The sequence below is a fragment of the Rosa rugosa genome, chromosome 1 (assembly GCF_958449725.1).
Source record: "Rosa rugosa chromosome 1, drRosRugo1.1, whole genome shotgun sequence".
NCBI lineage: Eukaryota > Viridiplantae > Streptophyta > Magnoliopsida > Rosales > Rosaceae > Rosa > Rosa rugosa.
In genome coordinates, this window is record NC_084820.1 from 29,380,016 (window position 1) to 29,401,169 (window position 21,154).

The window sequence follows — 21,154 nt, forward strand, 5'->3', positions numbered from 1 at the left end:
ATTGCCGTAGTATTCAATTATCCAACACAAAAGAGAAGAAGAAGCAGTATTAAATATTAATTATGCTTCTTATTGGCCTGACCACTTTTGTGCCTATCTGATCTTTTTTCTCTCTCCCGACTTAACAGCAACCACACAGTTTTTAATTCTATTCTACTTTCTCTCGCCTTGAAACAATAAACTACCCCATTCATTTTCATTCCCTTCTCGTCCTCTCTTTCGCGAAACCAGTAGGTAGTAGCCATCAGCACCGCATTCTCTCTCATATCTCTTCAATAACCATTCAAAAGAACTAGACACAATAACGACGACGGTGACGATCATATTCTGACTTTGTGGTTTAGCTACTCTCTCTCTCTCTCTCTCTCTCTCCCCCTCTCTCTTTCCTGTCAAACTCCATGAAACAACCTGCAGATCCACCTAGAAAGGCCGCCTAGCGCCCAACCACCCCCGCCCAGGAGCCTAGTCGCCCGCCTAGGCGGCCGTCCAACCCTAGTTCGCCCACAAGAGCCGATTTGTGATTAATCGAGTCGGAGAGCAGCCGCCTAGCGCCTAGGCGCCACCTAAGCGGCTTGGGTGGCCGAGTTTTAGAACACTGCTAGTACAACCTAAGTTTTGCTCTCAAGAAATAATAACTGGTTTTTGTTATTATTTTTTTTTTATGGTTAAATTATAGGAATCGAATTTTTGCAGATGGAGGGGATAACGACGGAGAGCCGGGTGGACGGGATTGGCATCGCCAGTATTTTTGCAGATGGAGTATCCTTTTGTGGTTGGACCCTGGCAGCAGGCACTGCTATCCGATCAGACCATACGGTGGAGAGATCGATGACGGCAAAGGGTATCATGGTCGCCGGTGAGAGGAACCCTACTTCTGGTGGGGTGTCCAAATCATTTGGGTGGCCCCTTTCTTGTGGGTTGCCTAACTCAAACAGGCATGTTCATGTTGTTGGGTTCTGGACCCAAGTGTGGCCCAAATTGAAAAGTTTGGGTCCTTTAGGGTTTCATATTTGGCACCCCGGAGAAGTCTTCCACTTCACTAATGGGCTCAGTTCTTTCGGGTTTCGTCTTTGGAATCTAGGAGGATCGGCTCAGAGAATCACATTTACAGTCTTTCCAAACCTCCCAGCCCTAACTGTTATGGGAAAGGAGAAATTTATTTTTGTTTTTTTCTTTCGAACTATGCCTAATTACTATGTTTTACTTTCATAGTTCTTAGGCTCGCTTTTGAATAAGTGAACACTGGTTATCTAATGGGTGGTGCTAGCATACCACGTCCTAAACTTGTCCTTGGTATGGCAAGGGAATGTATGTATCCGTGCCATTCTGGCTTGAGTTGAATGAAATTGATGATTTGGATCAAAAAAAGAAATAAAGGAATCGAATCCCTAATCTAGTTTAATTTTAATTCTAATTCATTTTCGGATTCCCGCTCACATGCCACTTGGAAGAGATTATAAGTTACATTCCCCCTCTCCCTCCCCCTCACCAAAATGACATAACAAGTGACGTTTGCTTGTGAAACACCTTATTGATAACAATCATTATTCTTTTTTTTTTTTTTTTTTAGAAGAGATAACAATCATCATTTAAACCTGGAAACTGACATAATTTGGAATATGACTAAGGTCATAAGCGGCATTGAACGCAAGAGAAGAATATGATATGTCTTTTTGGTAAAGGAAAATGAGAGATTGTTGTACCAAATGGAAAAGGTATTATATTTGAGAAAAAGATAGACAAACCAAACGTCCAAATCCATAGGGAGCCTATATCTCTCACTGACTGACTGCACTAATTAAGTCACTACTTACTTACTCACCTGCCCACACGTTTCTATTTCCCACTTGAAAAAGGTGGCAGCGCCTCTATCTTCTCTTTCCGCGCTTTCGTCTTTGGCTATGTTGACGTCGGAGTTGATTCCCATGCGGCTTGCTGTTCATGACCAAGTCATGCACCTAGGTAAGGTAAATTGAGGACTCTTTCTTTGCGTGTGTTTTAGCAACAAAAGTGAGTGATTAGTAGGTCCACTTTGTTAACATAACCCATCCAATTATCGTCGAACAAGGTAAGGTAAAATTGAAGACTTTTTCGTTGTATGTTTTATGAACAAAAATGACAAATTCGTATACTTGTTAATCGATCTAATCATAGAATATCATCGTTCGACCATATTCGTAGATTTTTTTTAATTTTTAATTTTTTGTCTATGAGTAATTGAAGAAAAGCTGTTCGAATATAATGAAAGTTGAATTGCCAAAAAAAAAAAAAAAGTGTTTGAAATAGTATCGGCTCAAATCGTCTTAACAATTGTTTTTTTTTTTTTGAAGACTGGCAAAGGCTCCCGCTAGGTTGGATTAGTGCTACTCCCTCCTATATTATTATTGCTAATACTGGGAAAACATAACGAGGGGGACATAGAGCCTAAACCTTGTGACATAATACAATCATCTTCGATAAGCACATCCTGAATAATATCGGGAGTTTCATTCTCCCAAAATACATTCATAGCGGATGTCCTAATAAGATGTGCAAACTTATTTGCAACACCATTTGCTTCACGATTGATATGTATAATAAGAACAAAATGGAAGGCGTGTAGATAATCTCGGCAATCATTTACAATAGTACTAACCTCAGACAAATCAATATCATCTTTTGCTAGAGCATTCATCAGCAAGGCACAGTCGCTTTCAAACTCCACTTCATCCCAGCCTTGGTGTATGGCAATAAATAGACGGGCCCGAAATGCCTCAGCCTTGGTGTATGGCAATAATCGTCTTAACAATTTAACAAGACAATGAATATGAATTGTCTGGGATTAAGTAACCAAATTCATTTCTTATTTAAAACATCAATTCAAAATCCTAAATCCAACATGTTTACTTGCGTGAAATGGAGAAGTGATGAGTGCGAATAAATTTGTAAAGGTATTACTCACACGCTCGGCTCTAATTGAAGAAATCAGAGAACTTTCTGTTTTTAATGTCAGATTTCTTTAAATTCTGATTCCCTTTTCAAGTTTTCATTCCTCAAAGATACAAATACTAGTATGATCTGTATTGTACCACTTGTTTCAATACGCAATGCGTGCAAGTAAAGAAAAGTTCTATTGATCAAAAAAAAAAAAAAAAAAAAGCTCTAATATCAAAAGATGATAGCCATTTATCGTTTCAAAAAAAAGAAAGATGGCCATTTATTTGCACTATGCACAGACAAACTCGTAGACTATACGCAGTCACGTACGTAGACCACGCGGGTATTAGTACTATAGTATTTTAGTATTTCAGAATAGTATAATACCACAACTAGTACAACGCCACGTCACGTCCCCCGATTTATCCAACCACCGGCTGCCGTCCCCAAAACACTCTCTCTCTCTCTCTTGTCCTAAGCCTCTCCGCTGAGCTGTGCCTCACTGTTCTCCTCTCTGGGCCCCACTCCCCCCTCTTCTCTTCTCTCTCTCTCTCTCTCTCTCTAAAAAGTCTTCGCTTCTTCTTCTCCCATATAAAATCAATCCCCAACCCCAAAATCTGAAGCCTTTTCCTTCTCTCTCTCTCAAATTCTCCCCCAAAATCCCCAATCCTCTCTCTCTCTATTTTTCCTCCATTAAATTCTAGAAATTTCTTAGGTATGCCTGCTTGGTGGGGAAGGAAGTCAAGCAAGACCAAAGCGGACCCGCCGGAGAAGTCACTCAACCCTTACAGCAACCGCTACGCCGTCACCGCCGCCGTCAAGTCGCCGCCGATCAAGACCAATAGAGACAGGAGCTTCGATGAGCCGACGCCGCGTGGCTCGCCGAGAGTCAGTAAGGATTTGGGGACGGTTATAAACGGGTCGTCGTCCGGCTTCTCGGGTTTCGATTCCGATGGCGGCGGCTCCAAGGGACATCCGCTGCCGCGGCCGTCGGTGTCGTCGCCGCAGGGAGTGGGAAATGATCAGGGGATTGGGTTGGGATCTGCGACGGGATCGGTTTCCAGTGGGACTTCGTCGGTGTCGTCCTCCGATGAGCAGCCAATTGTGCACGACCCCAGTCAATTTGGGGCTTTCAGGTTGGTTTGGATTTTTGGGGCTTTTTGCTTGTTTTTGATCAAATTGAGTTTCGCTGAATTTGATTCAATTGAAGTGAGTAAGATGTGCAGAAATGAACAGTTTTGGCTAAAAAGCAGTTGTGAATTTATTGGATTTGGTTACTGTCAAAATTAGTAATTTGTTGGCTGAAACCTGAAAGTAATGGGTTTTCGCTGTCAAATTTGGATTTCCGACTTACTTACTTTTTCTGAGTTAGCAAAATTAGTAATTTACTACTGGAAAAATCGAGTCTTTTGCTTTAGAATTGGTTTGGTCCTTATATGGGGATTTGTTATCAGTTACAGTCCAACTCCCCTTGTTTCCGATTTTTGTTTTGGCCTTTTTCAACTGATTTTTCCTTCTTTCTGCAATTGGTGTGTCTTCATTCGAAAACAACATCATCTGATCCCGCTTTATTTTCTTCTTTTTGAGCGTCTTATACTGATTTCAGTCTCAATATGGTTGTCTCTAGACTACGGATAGGCTTTGTTTGTTTGTTTTCTTCTCTATTCCCACAGAAGGTTGAAATGTAATGGAACAATGAGTGGAAGAAGTATTTTTGTATTTTGTGCATTGCTGAATGTTTACCAATGTCAAATATTTTTCCCAGAGTTAATGCTGAACCCAAGTTCAGCATGATGCCGAGGAGTCCAGGTCCAGGGTCTAGGGGGCCGACTAGCCCAACATCTCCTCTTCATGCACGGTTGGGGGGCATGAGTTTGGAGTCTCCAACAGGGAAGCTAGATGATGGGAAGAGTGTATGTCATCCACTTCCTCTCCCTCCAGGTTCTCCTACCAGCCCTTCTTCCTTGCCCAACAATAGAACTAGTGGAATCACTGAAAGCATAGCTTCTGCCCTATCAAAGTGGAAGAAGGGAAGGCTTCTTGGAAGGGGGACTTTTGGTCATGTTTATGTCGGATTTAACAGGTAAGTTTTGTTTTCTATGAGGATCATGTAGAGCTTGATTGATAGGGGTGCTAACTTGGATAATCCTCTGTTGGACATGAAATATGTAACACTAGGCATAAAAATGATTATACAGTTGGCTACACTATGCAATTACACTGGAAAGTTTAAAGGAAATTAAAATGGATTGTAAATTGTGGGTATCAGAATAACCATGTGTAATTACCTGGAATTTAGACATGCCCTCTATTTTCCTTTTATATCTTTATTTATTAATTTATAATTATTATGTATAAGATAATCTTTTCCTGAATTTTCATTTGCAACTTTGACAGTGAAAGTGGGCAAATGTGTGCAATTAAAGAAGTCAGGCTTGTTGAAGATCAGTCATTAAAAGAATGTCTTAAGCAACTGAACCAGGTAATCTAACTCTGCATATGTCATGCATAAACATTATGCTTTGCTCCCATTCAGTTTCAATTCTAAGTTGGCAATAAGCACTTACTATCTTAGTTTTTTTTGTTGTTGTCAACAGGAAATAAATTTGCTAAGTCAGCTCTCACATCCAAACATTGTTCGATATCACGGAAGTGAATTGGTAAGAATTGATGTGAATGTTGGTTTCTGCTTAATACTAAAGAGATTATAATTGGTTCTGAATATTTGTTTCTGCTCAATACTAACTCTGATGTGTCACGTTTTCAGGGTGACGAGGCACTTTCAGTTTATTTGGAGTATGTCTCTGGTGGCTCAATTCATAAATTGCTTCAAGAATATGGTGCCTTTAAGGAACCTGTCATTCAAAATTACACCAGACAGATATTATCTGGTCTTGCCTACTTACATGGCAGAAATACAGTTCATAGGTATGTCGTTTACAATACCAATAGTATCATCTTTGCCTTTTTTTTTTACCTCGCTCAGTCATAGGGTTGACCATAAGTCTTAATTTTTTTCTATATTTATGATATGCAATCTTATATATATATATATATATATATTTTTTTTTTTTCAAAATCTCTTGACTTGACTTAAATTTTTTTTTTGTTGATTTTCTGTCTGGTCTTATTTATTATAGCTTTTTAATTAAATTACTGGTTCTGTTATCCCTTTATAACTTTTTTAGCTTTTTCCTTGCAGGGACATTAAAGGTGCAAACATATTAGTGGACCCTAATGGTGAAATCAAGTTGGCAGACTTTGGCATGGCTAAACATGTAAGTTTTATCCACCTTCTGTGCAATACATTCTTAATGAAAGTAAGAGGGTATAAACTTGACAAGGAAGTCAAACATAAATGTCCCTAGGAAGAGTAAGTAGGAAAGTTTTAGCTATATTATGCTCCATTTGGTATTCAAGAAAACATGGGGGAGGTTATACAGTTCTCTTCAGAACAATCATTTGGATCCTATATTTCTTTCATTCTGTATGTTGGATATTGACTAATTAAATATAAGATTACTGTGTGATTGTTATTCATCCTTCGTAGTGCTCTTAACTCAAAGTTTGAGAAACCTGATGATTTTCTGTTCTGAATTAGATTACAAATGTTGCTTCGATGCTGTCATTCAAAGGAAGTCCTTACTGGATGGCCCCTGAGGTACTCTCTTCCACAAAATTGGTTCTCCCTAATGCATCGTCACTTCCCACTTCTGCCTTCCTTTCTTTGGTAGTACAAGTATCCGGTTCAATAGGGTGGGAGTTTCTCATGGTTCATGTAATCTTGACTTCAGGTTGTCATGAATACAAATGGCTATAATCTCGCAGTGGATATATGGAGCTTGGGATGTACTATTCTTGAAATGGCGACTTCAAAACCTCCATGGAGCCAGTATGAAGGGGTGAGATATACTGTTCAGAACCTATTTCTTTGCAAAATTTCTTTTCTATCACCAGTCATGAAGTCTTTGATGGAGCAAAAATTGTTTCCTTATGATGGATTCAACAGGTGGCTGCAATATTTAAGATTGGAAACAGCAAAGATATGCCAGATATTCCTGATTATCTTTCCCATGATGCAAAGAATTTTGTGAGGCTGTGCTTGCAACGTAACCCATCTGACCGTCCTACTGCTTCTAAACTGCTAGACCACCCTTTCATTAGAGAGCAAATGACAACAAGAAGTTCGAACATCAAGCTAACCAAGGATGCCTTCCCATACGCCTTTGATGGAAGCAGGACTCCGGTAAAGCCTTTAGATCTTGTCTCCTAAAATTTAAAATAGATTTAAATGAGGGGCCAAATCTGAAATTGTATGATTAACCCCATTCTAACTATTAATACAATGTATATCTTTTTTTGTTCATCCCTCCATGCTTCTTTACACTACATGCTATCTGTTGACCTCTCTTCCCCTTTGGTATGAGACTTTTGTAATATTCAAGATCACATCTTAAAACCGAAGGTTTCTAATTTTTTTTCTTTTTTTCTTTGCCATCAAGAACATCCGGAAAAAGAATAGTAAATATAATTGTTTCCTAACTATTTATTCTACAAATTATTGGCATATTGTAAATAATGCTGACTTCTAGAATGATAGACTGTTATCTTTAATAACTTTTTATCAGAGTTGGGACATGTCTAACCTGATTTCTTTGCATAATCATTTTTGAGCAGCCAATACTAGAACTGCATTCAAACAGAACGAGCACCTTGTGTGATGCAGATCATACAACAAAACCTGCAGTAACAAGTTCAAGGGCTATATGGAGCCCCAGGTAAAGATACTCAGCTTTTATATCCTCATTCTGAAGTCTCCACTGCTGATGTTATAATGTACATAACTTCTTATCATTTCTATGTATGCAGAGAGAATGCGAGGATGATTACATCTTTGCCCGTATCTCCTTGTTCTAGCCCTTTACGACAATATGGACCGGCACACAAGAGCTGTTTTCTTTCTCCTCCTCACCCAACTTATGCCTTGATGGGACAGAGTAGTTACAATTTGAATGAGTATTCATCATATACAACAAGACCAAACACATCATACACTCTCGAACCTTGGCGGGAATCACCTATGCTTAGACCCCAAACACCGAGTGGATCACCAAGAACAAGACCCATTTGAATGTACATACCATGAAGACAAAACGTTTTCCACTGTCTCCCCACAATGCTTGATGAACTGGAGTCAATACTAATTTTAGAAGGAAATCTCTTTCATGCTCCCCATTTAGCGATTTTGTTTGTATATGCTACATTCCCTAGGAGCTACAGGATTGTTATGTAAGGGAAAGATGGGAGAGATGCTGGAGGAGGCATGGGGATATGCTGGATTAACAAATCCAGCAACCGACATATATATCATCCTCATTGTTGTAAAATGTAAATGGAAGCTGGTCTAGTTTGTAACATTTATGTCTTATATTGATGTTAATGATAAAAGATACTGCATACCAGCGGTTAATTGTTAGACACATGAAATCTTATTGTGCAGCTACAGCAATATTTGTTTTTCTGATTACTTTGACGCTAAAGCAAGTCCACCCGTTGAAGTTGGCTAGTCAAGACTATTCACTGTTTTTTGTCTTTTATTTCCATCCTTTTTCTTGACCAGTTAGATACTGTTCACAAAAAGTCGTCAATTGGCAGGTCAAGAAATTGACCCAGAAAGTGACCCAGAGTGACTTTTTGTGAACAGTATCTGACTGGTCAAGAAAAAAAGTGGAAATGAAAGGCAAAAAGCAGTGAATAGTTTTGACCAGCCAACCTCAACGGGTGGACTTGCTAACAGGAGTAAGGTGAATTCAGATATTGTACCAATGTGATGTGTGATTGTGAAGTCGGCTCACTAAATAAGAAAGTGGTAGAAGTGGGTATAAAAAAATCATTCAGTAATGCCTCCAATTTCTCCTACTCCTTCACCTCTTTTTGTAGATAGATTGAAGTCTTCTCTCATGGAAGGCTTCTTCAAGTGTCCCATAAAAACCTATGTCAAATCTCAGTTGCAGATTAAAGAGAGTTCTACCAGTTTACCTTGCTCATTGTGTATTAAGGAGGAAAGGTTATATCAAACAGTCATAAAGCAAACTTTGCTTCTTTCCTAGACAATTTCATATTACTCTACTAGCAGTGCTCCTTTTTAAATCCAAACGATGTCCTCAAGGAAAAAATCACAATGCTTCAATCAAATGCCTGTCTTTTCTATGTTCAATTTCCAAATTAAACCATATTTCTTCAAAATATCTTGTGGATAAGACCATATCATGCATCACAAAGACACAAGTTCGAGTGGTTAGGGTTAGGTCGTTCCCAACTTAATTAGGAAGGTAATTAACAGATTCAGTAATTGATGGAGCCTTCGCCGTTACAGTGTCTACGCCAATCACTGATCTGGTATCTACTCTTTCATGATATTTTGGATTGTTAGTTATTTCAAATGATCTTGCTCGGTGGGTCTGCTTGAAACACATGAACGTAATATATCCAATACAAATGGTATTGCACCAACAGACCAACTGCGTTTCAAATTGCTTTGTTTTTCTTCATTGTTGAAGTTTTAGTTTTTGAGATCACATGCTTCAGTTGAGTTATATATTTTCTCTTATATGATTGTTGGGGCTCCAACTCTTCATAGACCTCTCTCATGAAGTCGGTCACTGAGTGGCTTGAAAACCAGTCAGTGATTCAAGAATAGCTTTTGCTTTAACTGATACCCCATATTGTATGCATCTGTTCAGGAGCTGCATGTGATGTTCTTGTTTGAAGGCAATTTCGATAGTATTTTCCACACATAACTGAGCATCTGCAACGTCTACCATCGGAGCAAAAAAGGCAAGGTGTCCACTTGATTATGTTTTTTATAATTGCACAATTGAAAAATCCTATCAGAGCTTCCTCCGTGCATTCATTCATTCAGCGGTTAAAAGTGCAGTCACTTATGTATCTGCTGATTTCTTTTGACCAAAACCTCAACTGAGATACATGGACGAAGCACATTGAAGCGCATAGCTAGGTTTATAATGGCGTTGGAGTTGTCAAGATGACAATGAGGTGCTACGGTAAGCAACCGGTATCGAAGATGCATGTTCATGACTATTTCCTGCATATTACAGTTTCACCAGATTAGTTACATGATCTTCCCAAGTTTTTCTATTTCTTTCAAAGACTCTATGCATTGCCAGCCTAGCCTGTAACAAAATTAAGTTCGAGAGAATCCAAGAACTGATGAACTTAAAACCAAATCTTAGCAATCTATGCCTTCATCAAAGCTCTTGTTTTATTTTTAGGATTAATTCCTGTTTACCTACTTGAACTTTCACTCCTTCATCATGTTAGTCCCTGAACTTCCAATTTCATCTACAACACCCATGAACTCCTAATTTTCATCAGCCATATCCAATTTCTTGAGCTCCGTCCAAATTGGACATTAAATCTGATGTTCGGACCCCACTGTAAGGGCTAAAATGGTAATTTCAAGCCTCCTTTCTTCTTGTCTGTTTTTTTTTTCTTCTTCTTACTCTGCTCTATATTCCAATATAGTTTAGTTTAGAGCCAAGCTCCCCCACAAAATTCCTCCACCTCTCCAAATTCACACTCCCAAACCCATGATTAACCCCACACCCAAACCCACCTTGGCCACCTCTTCTTCTTCCGCACTTCTCCTCCAACTACCATGATTCACCCCAAAGCCAAATCCCCTTTTTACTTGAACAAGCTTCATAGTAAGCAGGGAGAGAATAAGAAGACCATACTTTTAAAGCTACATGCTGAAGAACCCAGAAGACCTCGTTTAGAATATCCCCTTGGCTCCCGGCTCCTTCTTTTCCGTCCCATCTCGACAATCGCCATTCGGAGTGAACGACTTCGTCGGAAAATTGGCAAGCTCTCTGATGAGGAGTCTCTCTCTGGCGCCACCGACCAGATGGATAGGTGCCTAGGTGGCCATGCTCTGATTTTTTGATCAATGGTATGCTTGATTAAACCTAGGGCTGCCATTTGGTTTGATAATTACTGAACCGACCCAAATTGTTTGGTAAACCGAATCTTGGTAACCGAAATCGAAAAGACTGAAATAAAAAAAAAACTGAAAAAGTTGGTTTGGTTTTGGTAAATACCGAAATGCTAGTTTTATATATATATATATATATATATATATATATATATATATATATATATAATTATGTAGTCATTTATTTTAATATGGAAGATATATTTAAGGGATAATGATAAAAGAGGTCATTTTGAAGTGCCTTATTATAATTCAAACACCACAAATGTCCCCATGATAATTAAGGTCACTTGTTCACAACCTACCACTATAGTTCAATTTAATTACAAAAATTGCCACTGACAGCTCTCTCTCCCTCCCGTTACCCAAGCCCGTCTGAACCCCTTACCTATTCGGACTCTCGACCCTTAAAAAAAAATCTCTCTCTGTGAGATCGGAGCCAGCCATGTCCGACGAGGAGCACCACTTCGAGTCTAAGGCTGACGCCGGAGCCTCCAAGACCTCTCCTCAGCATTTCGTAGTTTGATTGAATGGGACGAGAGGGATTCGATTCCCTCCAAACGGTGCGTTTCTTCAGCTCCAATATCTCTCTTTCTCAGATCTGAATTCCTCAATTCTCTTATACCGCTCATCTTCGTCACCGATCATCTTCTCTATTATTGTTTTTCTTTTGTCTTAATTAAGTTTCCTGAAATCGTTTTCAGTAACTCAAATTCAAAGATCAAAGCAGCAGCGAAGGAATTGGGTTGCTATTGTTTTGCTATTTTTCTCTTCGGTTGATAAATTTTTCTCCTACCATCAAGGTTTACAATATATATATATATATATATATATATATATATATATATATATATATATATATATATATATATTTCCTAGTTTGAGAGTTAGCCCAGCTAGGCTTTAACTCTCGGTTCCGCCACTGAATACGGTGTTCTTTTGATTTGTATGAATTCAAACTTAAAAAGCTTTTTCCATTTAATTAGGTATGGCAGGGGAGAAGTTGGATGAAAATATTCCTTGCGAGGAAAATGGGACTGTAGAATCTTCGAATGGCAATGGTAATGGAGAAGCCGCTCAACAATCTCCAACTGTTCAGAAAGATGAGGATGAAGACAAAGGTTATATTTTCATATTCAATACCACTACCATGCAACTCTTATTTCCTCTTTTTCTCTGTAACTTAGACTGATGGATCACTAGGAGAGTGCAGGTGGACCTTTGTGAAATCATAGAAACGTAAAGGATGGGCTAAATGATACTAGTTGTACTAGGATGTTAATAGTCAAACTCGGCAATGTATCCTGCCTCAGATAGCAACTTTTCTGATTGGGTTTGATAATCAAGTAACTTGAGTACATCCTAATAAGCTATCAGTTTAATGAGCAGGAATACCGCTGGTTTTGTGTACTTGAGAGATTTGAGAACACATAAGCTGCAATAAATGCTCGACAAGTTCTCCATGGAAGATGGTTTGCTGGAAGATGATCACAGCGACTTTCATGGTAATTTCATGTCATCACGGCTGTTGGTAGACTGTTGATATTGCTCCATATTCTCTCTGATAAAAATTACTTCATTCATGCAGTTGCCTCATATCTGTGAGACTAAATTCCCTGAGAGCCGATAGGATTATGCACATTAGGAATGTGAAGAAGGCAGCTGGTATGCCTGTTAGGTCCAATTTCCAGATGATGGAGTATTTAATTGTCCTCGTGGCTTTGTGTAACAAGAAAGAATGTAATGTTGAGATGAGAAAGTTGCATGTACATCACTTGGAATTTTTCAGTCAATGCAACGTGAAATTACATATACTATTTATAGACTAATTTTTCAATGTATGTAACTGACCATGTAACTGACCAGGTAACTAACTATGTAACTGACCATGTAACTGATCATGTCACTTACAATGTATGTGACTGACCATGTAACTGACGTTGTCAGTGACATGGCCTGTGACTTCACTGGCCAGATCACTAGCTGGCCTGTGACGTCGCTATCAATTCCTAGCCAAGTTACTGGCCACATGTCACTAACTATGTCATTGGTCAAGTTACTATTAGCCTTAAATCACCGACAAAGTCACTGACCATGTCACTAGCCAAGTTGCATGTCACTTTCCATGTCATTGTTATACACGTCACTGACCATGTCACTTACAATGTATGTAACTGACCATGTAACTGAACATGTAACTGACCATGTAACTGATTATGTAACTGACCATGTCACTTACAATGTATGTGACTGACCATGTAACTGAACATGTAACTGATTATGTAACTGATCATGTCACTTACAATGTATGTGACTGACCATGTAACTGACGTTGTCAGTGACATGGCCTGTGACTTCACTAGCCAGATCAATAGTTTTTTTTTTTTTGTTGTGTTTATGGTTTGGTAATGGATTCTCTTGAAATATATCCGTGTCTGTTTGCTTGTTTTCATCCCACAATCTGTGAAAAGTAGGACATTTGGAAACCAGTAAGAGGTAGTTTTGTTCAAATTGTGAGATTAAATATGCTGTAGTTGGTTTTCTTTTTTGTTTTGGTTTTTTTACATGCTGTGGGGGTGAAAATTTCGAGAATAAGATCCGGGAAGGAGCAAGGACGAGTATCTCATCAAGAGAATAAATATCTAGCTAAGGAAGAAATATCCCGCCGAGAGAGATTTGGTTATGGCGAAAACCTCTCAAGGAGGAATTCGGTTATGGCGGAATCCCTCAAGAAGGAATTAGCTCGAGGAGGGATTCGGTTACGGCGGAATCCCTCAAGGAAGGATTAGCTCAAGGAGAGATTAGGTTAGGACGGATTCCCTCAAGGAAGAATTAGCTCAAGGAGAGATTAGGTTGCGGCAGATTCCCTCAAGGAAGGATTAGCTCAAGGAGAGATTAGGCTACTGACAGTTACTTGGTTAGTGACATGGTCAGTTACTTAATTAGTGATGTGATTAACAGTGACTTGGCTTCTGACAGTTACTTGGTTAGTGACATTGTCAGTGACATGTAATGTGACATGGTCAGTTACTTAGTTAGTGACATGTGATTAACAGTGACTTGGCTATTAACTTGTGACTTGGCTACTGACAGTTACTTGGTGGTGACATGGTCAGTTACTTAGTTAGTGACATGTGATTAACAGTGACTTGGCTATTAACTTGTGACTTGGCAACTGACAGTTACTTGGTTAGTGACATGGTCAGTTACTTAGTTAGTGACATGTGATTAACAGTGACTTGGCTATTAACTTGTGACTTGGCTACTGACAGTTACTTGGTTAGTGACATAGTCAGTTACTTAGTGTGCCCAGAAAACTGTTAAGTATTTATTTGGGCCAACACAAGAACATACAGTCTTGTTCTAAGTACTAATTACCAAGTGTAGACAACAAAGAAAGACTCAGAATCAATAAAGCATAAAAATTGTAGTGACTAACAACACAAAGTTATCTATTTAATGTTCTACATGGATGTGTACGAAAAAGAGGAAACAACTGTAACATTTGATTTTCAGGGAAAGAAGAGGACCAAATATCATAACTGTGTACATATAGCAAACATATTACTCATCATCTTTGTACGGGTACTCCTCCGGAACTTGCTTCAGGAGTTTAACTTGCAACTCGAATGCATCATCACCTCTAAGCATATCCCGGATCCAGGTGATTTCAGTTTTCATTGATACCTGATAATGGAATACACGTAGCAGAGCAACACTATAAGGCAAAAAAGAGCAAGAGATAAAGTACACAGTTTATGCCCTCAAAGTAACATTTAGCCTTTCCACCAGCCTCTTAACTTTTTCAGTTTTCTAAGAACCTCATCATAAAGTAACCTCCATCCTTAAGAACCATGTAGGTCTTCCCTCAAGCTACAGTATTATTTAAGGTCTTCTTACATGCTACAATAGTTGATAAGAGAATAGAAAGTAGATATTATTCCCTCCGCAAAAAAGGAAAAGCTTCCAATCCTTCCAAATATGTATTGGGAAGTTAGACCGACGGAGGTACTTGTTTCTAGTGTTTTTTGAGTCTGGGTACCAATTTGATGATTTGCAAGTTCAGGGATGAAATAGTCTGGTGGTTTGAATTCCAAGATACTACACATGATAAGAACCCTATTAATTTTCAAATTGGTTTTCGCTTGAAGGAGAAAGAGTACTCAAGCCACAATGAGTTAAATAAATGACATATCTGGCAGCATCAAATACGGGCTTTCCATTCCATCTATGGTTTACACAGTTTCGAAGCCACAATCTCAGACAGTAACCAAGAGGCAGAGCATGCCAATACAAAGAAACTTGTTGATAAATTATAACAAAAATCTCATCCACAAGGGAAGCAAGACCATACAATTTTCATGCGTTATAGCTAAGATTCAATCATCTTAACACATATAACAAGGAAATCAATCATCCTAAGATTCAATTAAACAACAATTAAATGAATGATTAATGTAATGACTCAATTAAGCAGCTAAAGAATTCAAACTTCTGATCCGAAACACAATAATTCAGGATCGCGAAACCAGATCAAACAAGCTGAATCAAATTGAAGAGAGAAGCGAGCTTACGTTGATGTCATCGCCGGAGGAGATCTCCTTGGTGGCCTTCTGGCTAAACCAGTAGGACCCTGCCTTATTCAGAATCTGATCCCTGCAATTTCAATCCTTCCATTCTTGCCGATGACGACGTGTTTCGGCTTGATCGCGGCGGAAGACGAAGAAGAAGAAGTGACGTGATTAAGGCGAAGAGCGACGAAGCCAGAGATCGAGAAAAAGAGAACAAAGCTGTAGATTGAAGCTCCAAAACCGAGATTACATATCGTCGTAGACAGACAAAGCGCAATCGGAAGTTGGCGGCGGAGAGAGAATCTCCGATCAAATCGAATCAAGCTTTTTGATCAAAAGAGCGAGAAAATTTGAGATCTAAAATTTTGATTGAACAGTTATAAACGTTTGTTACCTTTAAGGGCATAATCGGAATCAAAAAAAATTAAAAACTGACATTTTTTAACATCACCTCATTATTCATAAGGACTAAATTAATATTATTGACAATTCATTATGGACCTTTTTATCAAGTGGGAAACTAGCTGACCTTTTTATTATTTCACTATCTAATGTGACCTTTTCCCTCATTTCCCTTATATGTAATTTGACAAAGTAAGTATTTTTTATAATTAAAGATTATTATCTATTTGTGATATTTTGCTATTATATGATCTATTTAATTTGTCAGTTTCAATTTTAATAAGATTTGACTACATTTCTTAATAAGATTTTTAATTTGTTAGTTAATTGAAATTTAATCATATACGTTTTATTTATATTTTTAATTGATTTGGATGTTTATATCATTTTATCTTAAGTTATTGTGTTTCTACTTTCTAAGGGTAACAGAACCGCAATGATTTTTCTCCTCCAAATTTTCTACCCAAGTAAACGTATATTGATCCCATAAGAGGGTAGGGGTGAATCTTGTCCTTGGTAGGATTTGTGATAGATTGACTATTGGTGTTTTAGTTGTAAGGGTATTAATGCCATTACAATTGACCACATGGATCGAGGTCAATACGAAGATGAAATCGGCTTATATTTTTACCATAGGCGTATCTTATCCCATTCTTTATATCCACCGGTCGGTTATATATCCAATGTATTGTTTTTTTAACTTGTTGGTTTTGATAGGTATACATTTCTAATGGCTTGCTCACCTAAGAGACAGTTTTTAAGGGACTGTGAGGGACAAGTGAATCTGACAGCTGAAAATAAATGCACAGTTTTAAGTTGTTATAATTTCTGCTTTTATATTTAATACATGTGGTTGAGATGCATTTGTCCCTCACAGTCCCTTAGGTGAGCAAATCTGCATACAATAAATTTAAATTGAACTTCAACAATTTAAAATACAAAAGTCCAAATATCCTATGGTTTTAATAAAAATCTGCCAGGACAATGTAATATGCTTTAATTTAAACCTTAGCCTAGTTTGAATGGGTTTGATGTTGGACCGGACGGTGTTCCATCAGCAAGGCGGCTGTCAACTAGTAGACACAGGCTTCGTCCCCATTGCCGGTTTGGAGGTCAAGTTTGTCATGCAAGATGTGTGGTCGAAAGATAGTATATATAGTGAGTGATTGAAGGTTATTGATATTCAGGTTGTTTGATTTTTCGGTTTTGATATTGAAAATGGTTTGGGTGATGGTGCTGAAGCGCCGGATTGGTGAAGCATGTGGTGGTGAAGCGCCGGATCGGTTTGGAAGATCTTGAGGATGTAGAAGGCGGCGTCGATGGAGCTGCGGCAGAGGTTTGTTTTGGCGGTGTGCTTTTTGATTTTGGAATATAATTAGCATTGTTATGGTAGAGGTAGAAAAGTTTGGGGATTGGGACTCTAGGGTTTGGAGTTTTTGGGTGAGGGAGTTTTGCAGGGACGTGAAATGATAATCGATCAAATCATGTCAGAGAGGAGAGAGAGGACGTTGGAGTGGGATTGAAGGAAGAGGAAGATACATCTTTTTGTTTTGATTTTTTTTTTTTGTATTGAAATGATCATTTTAGCCCTTATAGTGGGTCCTGAACGTCAGATTTAACGTCTAATTTGGACGAAACTCAAGAAATTGGACACGGTTGATGAAAATTGGAAGTTCAGGGGTGTTGTTGATGAAATTGAAAGTTCAAGGACTAACATGAAGAATCAGTGAAAGTTCAGGTAGGTAAAATTAAATTAATCCTTTATTTTATTTTATTTATTTTTGTTGTTAAATCAAAGCTGAAATTACATTATTCTCATAATTGTTGAGCTCTCTCTCCTCTCTAAACTTTTGATGATTAAAGATCACAAACCTTATAATAGATATCAAGATTTCAAGACAAATTTAGAAAATGAATGTACAAACGTACATCCCTCTTTTTTCTGTCAAAGCATAATGTACATTCTTATCCTCTATTAGAATCATATTTTTCACCGATATCAATGGTAATCAAAAGAACATAATTTGGAAGAAAATAACAATTTGGTCGTGTAAAAAAGTGAACATATTACATTTTTGATGAGTTAACTTTAGTAAAATTACACCAATCGTGGATATTAGTAATTTGATTACATAAATGAATTAGTTTTCAATGAGGAGTAAGATTGGCATTAGTAATTTGACTAGAAAAATGAATTAGTTTTCAGTGAGGACTAGGATTGTCCCCCTTTCTAGTCTATAAATACTGCATGCATTCCCATCAGATTCTATATCTTACAACTAATTATTATTTCTTTCTCCTCCTACACACGAAAAAACCTCCTCATCTGTTTATTCTCTCTGTCTTTGAGTGATTGAAGATGACTAATGAGAAGGGTCTGATCGTGAGTTTCGGGGAGATGCTGATCGACTTTGTGCCCACCGTTTCCGGTGTTTCGCTGGCGGATGCTCCGGCTTTCTTGAAAGCCCCCGGTGGCGCCCCCGCCAACGTGGCAATCGCGGTGGCTCGGCTCGGCGGCAACTCCTCATTCGTCGGGAAGCTTGGTGCCGACGAGTTCGGGCACATGCTCGCTGGAATCTTGAAGGAGAACGGGGTCTCCAACCAGGGCATCCTGTTCGACCAAGGCGCACGCACTGCTCTGGCCTTCGTGACCCTACGCGCCGATGGAGAGCGCGAGTTCATGTTCTATCGTAACCCTAGCGCAGATATGCTGCTCAACCCCGAAGAGCTCAATTTCGAGCTGATCAGATCCGCCAAAGTGTTCCATTATGGATCAATAAGCTTGATAGTAGAACCATGCAGGTCGGCACATCTAAAGGCAATGGAGGTGGCTAAAGATGCCGGTGCCCTGCTTTCCTACGACCCGAATCTCCGTCTACCACTGTGGCCCTCACCGGAGGAGGCACGCGAGCAGATAATGAGTATATGGGAAAAGGCAGAAGTGATCAAGGTCAGTGATGTGGAGCTTGAATTCCTCACAGGAAATCCCAACATTGATGATGAATCTGCAATGACTCTGTGGCACTCTAACTTGAAGCTCCTCCTCGTCACTCTTGGCGAAAAGGGTTGCAGATACTACGCGAAGAATTTCCGTGGATGTGTGGAAGCTTTTCATGTAACTGCGGTAGATACTACTGGTGCTGGTGATTCATTTGTGGGTGCTCTGCTTGCAAAGATTGTTGATGACCAATCTGTTCTTGATGATGAGCAAAGGTTGAGGGAAGTACTCAAATTCGCTAATGCATGTGGAGCAATAACAACTACTAAGAAGGGAGCAATTCCTGCACTCCCCACGGAGTCTGAAGTCCTCGCCCTAATCAAAGGGGCATAGATTTTTTTTTTTTTTTTTAATATTTATTTTTGGTAATAGCATATATTCTTTTTTGTTGTTCATCCATCTTTCTAGGACTTCTGTTTTAAAGTTCATTGTCTTTGATCGGAGAGTGTTTTCCAACCTCTGTAATTCATCTCTTCTTGCATGTATCGACATTGAACTTACTTTTCAAGCAAGCATCATCGGATAAAATGTTAATTTTTGGCGCTATTTAAATTTTTTGTTTTGTTTATAACATTTTTGTATTAGGAAAAAAACAAAACAGCAATATTCAGGATCAATATTCCTAGAGCAGTTTACATAACTGATTCTAGATGATCAATTCCTACTCTCCTTAGGTAATCAATTCCTATCGCTTTTTGTTGATAAACAAATGAGAAGTTATGTATCAAAAAAGACGAAGTCAAGCATTTGCTGCGCAAGCTTTCCCGACATGCAGAAGAAGAAGAAGAAGGTCGTTTTGTGAAAGTGGAGCTGAGGTCTATGTTGTTTGAGCTGACCTTCAACAACATAATGACCATGGTGGCGGGGAAGAGGTATGTGGGGGACTGTGTTGCGAACAAGGAAGAGGGGAAGGAGTTCAGTGAGATCATGGATGAGGCTTTTTCGTACGGTGGGGGAACCAACCCCGGAGAATTCATGCCCTTTTTGAGATGGTTTGGCGGTAATGGTTATGAGAGGAAGTTGAAGAAGTTGGGCTGGAGAGCAGATTTGTTCTTGCAGCGTCTAATTGATGAGCACCGGAACAAGAGTGCTTCGGAGAGTAAAAATACCATGATCGACCATTTGCTTTCTCAGCAGGAGTCACAACCTGAGTATTACACTGATGAGATTATCAATGGACTTATACTGGTTAGTAAAAATTATTATATCCCAGCCTCGCTTTTTTCTATTATGTCCAAAATTACGGTCATAGTGGTTCACCATTTAGTGTAAAGTATTTACTTTATAAGAGTCTGCAACGATCTAATTTAAGTATCTTTTTTTGTCAAAGTTATTGATTAACTCGGGTTAGCTTTCAGATTCTATTATTGGCTGGCACTGATACATCGGCAGTGACACTAGAATGGGCTATGTCTAATTTGCTAAATGCATCCAGATGCATTAGAGAAGGCTAGAGCTGAACTGGATGCTCAACTTGGTCAAGAACGCATAGTAGACGAAACAGACATCTCCAAGCTTCACTAGCTACAGAGTATTATCTCCGAGACTCTTCGATTGTGCCCGGCGGCATCAATGCTAGTACCACATTTTGCATCAGATGATTGCATTGTAGGTGGATTTAATATACCACGTGACACATTGGTATTGGTCAATGCATGTGCTATACATAGAGACTCGAAGTTGTGGGATGATCCTGAAAGCTTCAAACCTGAGAGGTTTGAAACTGACAACAAGGACAAGGCACACAAATTTATGCAATTTGGAATGGGAAGAAGGGCATGCCCCGGAGCAGGATTGGCCCAACGTGAGGTCGGCTTGACTTTGGCCTCATTGATTCAATGCTTTGAGTGGGAGAGGGTCAGTAAGGAGGAGGTTGATATGACTGAAGGGACAGGACTCACCATGCCTAAACATGTGCCATTAGAGGCCATGTACAAACCACGCTCATTTTTGAACAAGGTTTTCCATTGATCGGTGGACAATTTTGATACTAAAATGTATTATTAAATGTCATTAAGTTATGAGTTATTGGTTATTTAGAATAATCAACACCGTGGAGATTACATACACAGACATGACAGGGTAGATGAGATGGGGAAAATATTATCGATTGTACTAAATAAATGTATTAATAAATTATAAGCTATATAACTATTGTTATTGTATGGTGCATATTGATGCCTTTGTTTTGGGCTTCGGTCTTCAATTTATTAATTATTCTTTATATACAAATGACATTGAAAGATGAATATC

The 21,154-nt window shown here is 38.8% G+C and overlaps 2 protein-coding genes, 2 long non-coding RNA genes and 1 pseudogene across 4 annotated transcripts; 4 read left to right on the forward strand and 1 right to left on the reverse strand.

Moving 5' to 3' along the window:
* The first annotated feature begins 3,508 nt into the window (after positions 1-3,508).
* On the forward strand, positions 3,509-8,403 carry LOC133724556 (mitogen-activated protein kinase kinase kinase 3). Its single transcript, XM_062151318.1, has 11 exons — positions 3,509-4,052; positions 4,682-4,999; positions 5,314-5,398; positions 5,514-5,576; positions 5,684-5,844; positions 6,119-6,194; positions 6,518-6,577; positions 6,711-6,818; positions 6,926-7,162; positions 7,594-7,694; positions 7,786-8,403. Exons 1-11 carry the CDS (start codon positions 3,634-3,636, stop codon positions 8,045-8,047), a joined length of 1,890 nt encoding a protein of 629 aa, XP_062007302.1. The 5' UTR covers positions 3,509-3,633; the 3' UTR covers positions 8,048-8,403.
* A 2,932-nt stretch (positions 8,404-11,335) lies between these two features.
* Positions 11,336-12,738, forward strand: LOC133734808 (uncharacterized). The gene is made up of 5 exons (XR_009858594.1): positions 11,336-11,493; positions 11,635-11,733; positions 11,917-12,051; positions 12,320-12,435; positions 12,519-12,738. It is a non-coding gene; the product is annotated as an uncharacterized LOC133734808 (long non-coding RNA).
* Positions 12,739-14,314: 1,576 nt separating this feature from the next.
* LOC133724560 (uncharacterized) lies at positions 14,315-15,762 on the reverse strand. The gene is made up of 2 exons (XR_009853757.1): positions 15,505-15,762; positions 14,315-14,617 (listed from the first exon to the last, which is right to left on the reverse strand). It is a non-coding gene; the product is annotated as an uncharacterized LOC133724560 (long non-coding RNA).
* A 2,500-nt stretch (positions 15,763-18,262) lies between these two features.
* Positions 18,263-19,234, forward strand: LOC133724558 (probable fructokinase-4). The gene has a single exon (XM_062151320.1). It carries the CDS (start codon positions 18,263-18,265, stop codon positions 19,232-19,234), a length of 972 nt encoding a protein of 323 aa, XP_062007304.1.
* Positions 19,235-19,428: 194 nt separating this feature from the next.
* Positions 19,429-20,872, forward strand: LOC133725739 (cytochrome P450 81Q32-like; annotated as a pseudogene).
* Positions 20,873-21,154: the final 282 nt, after the last annotated feature.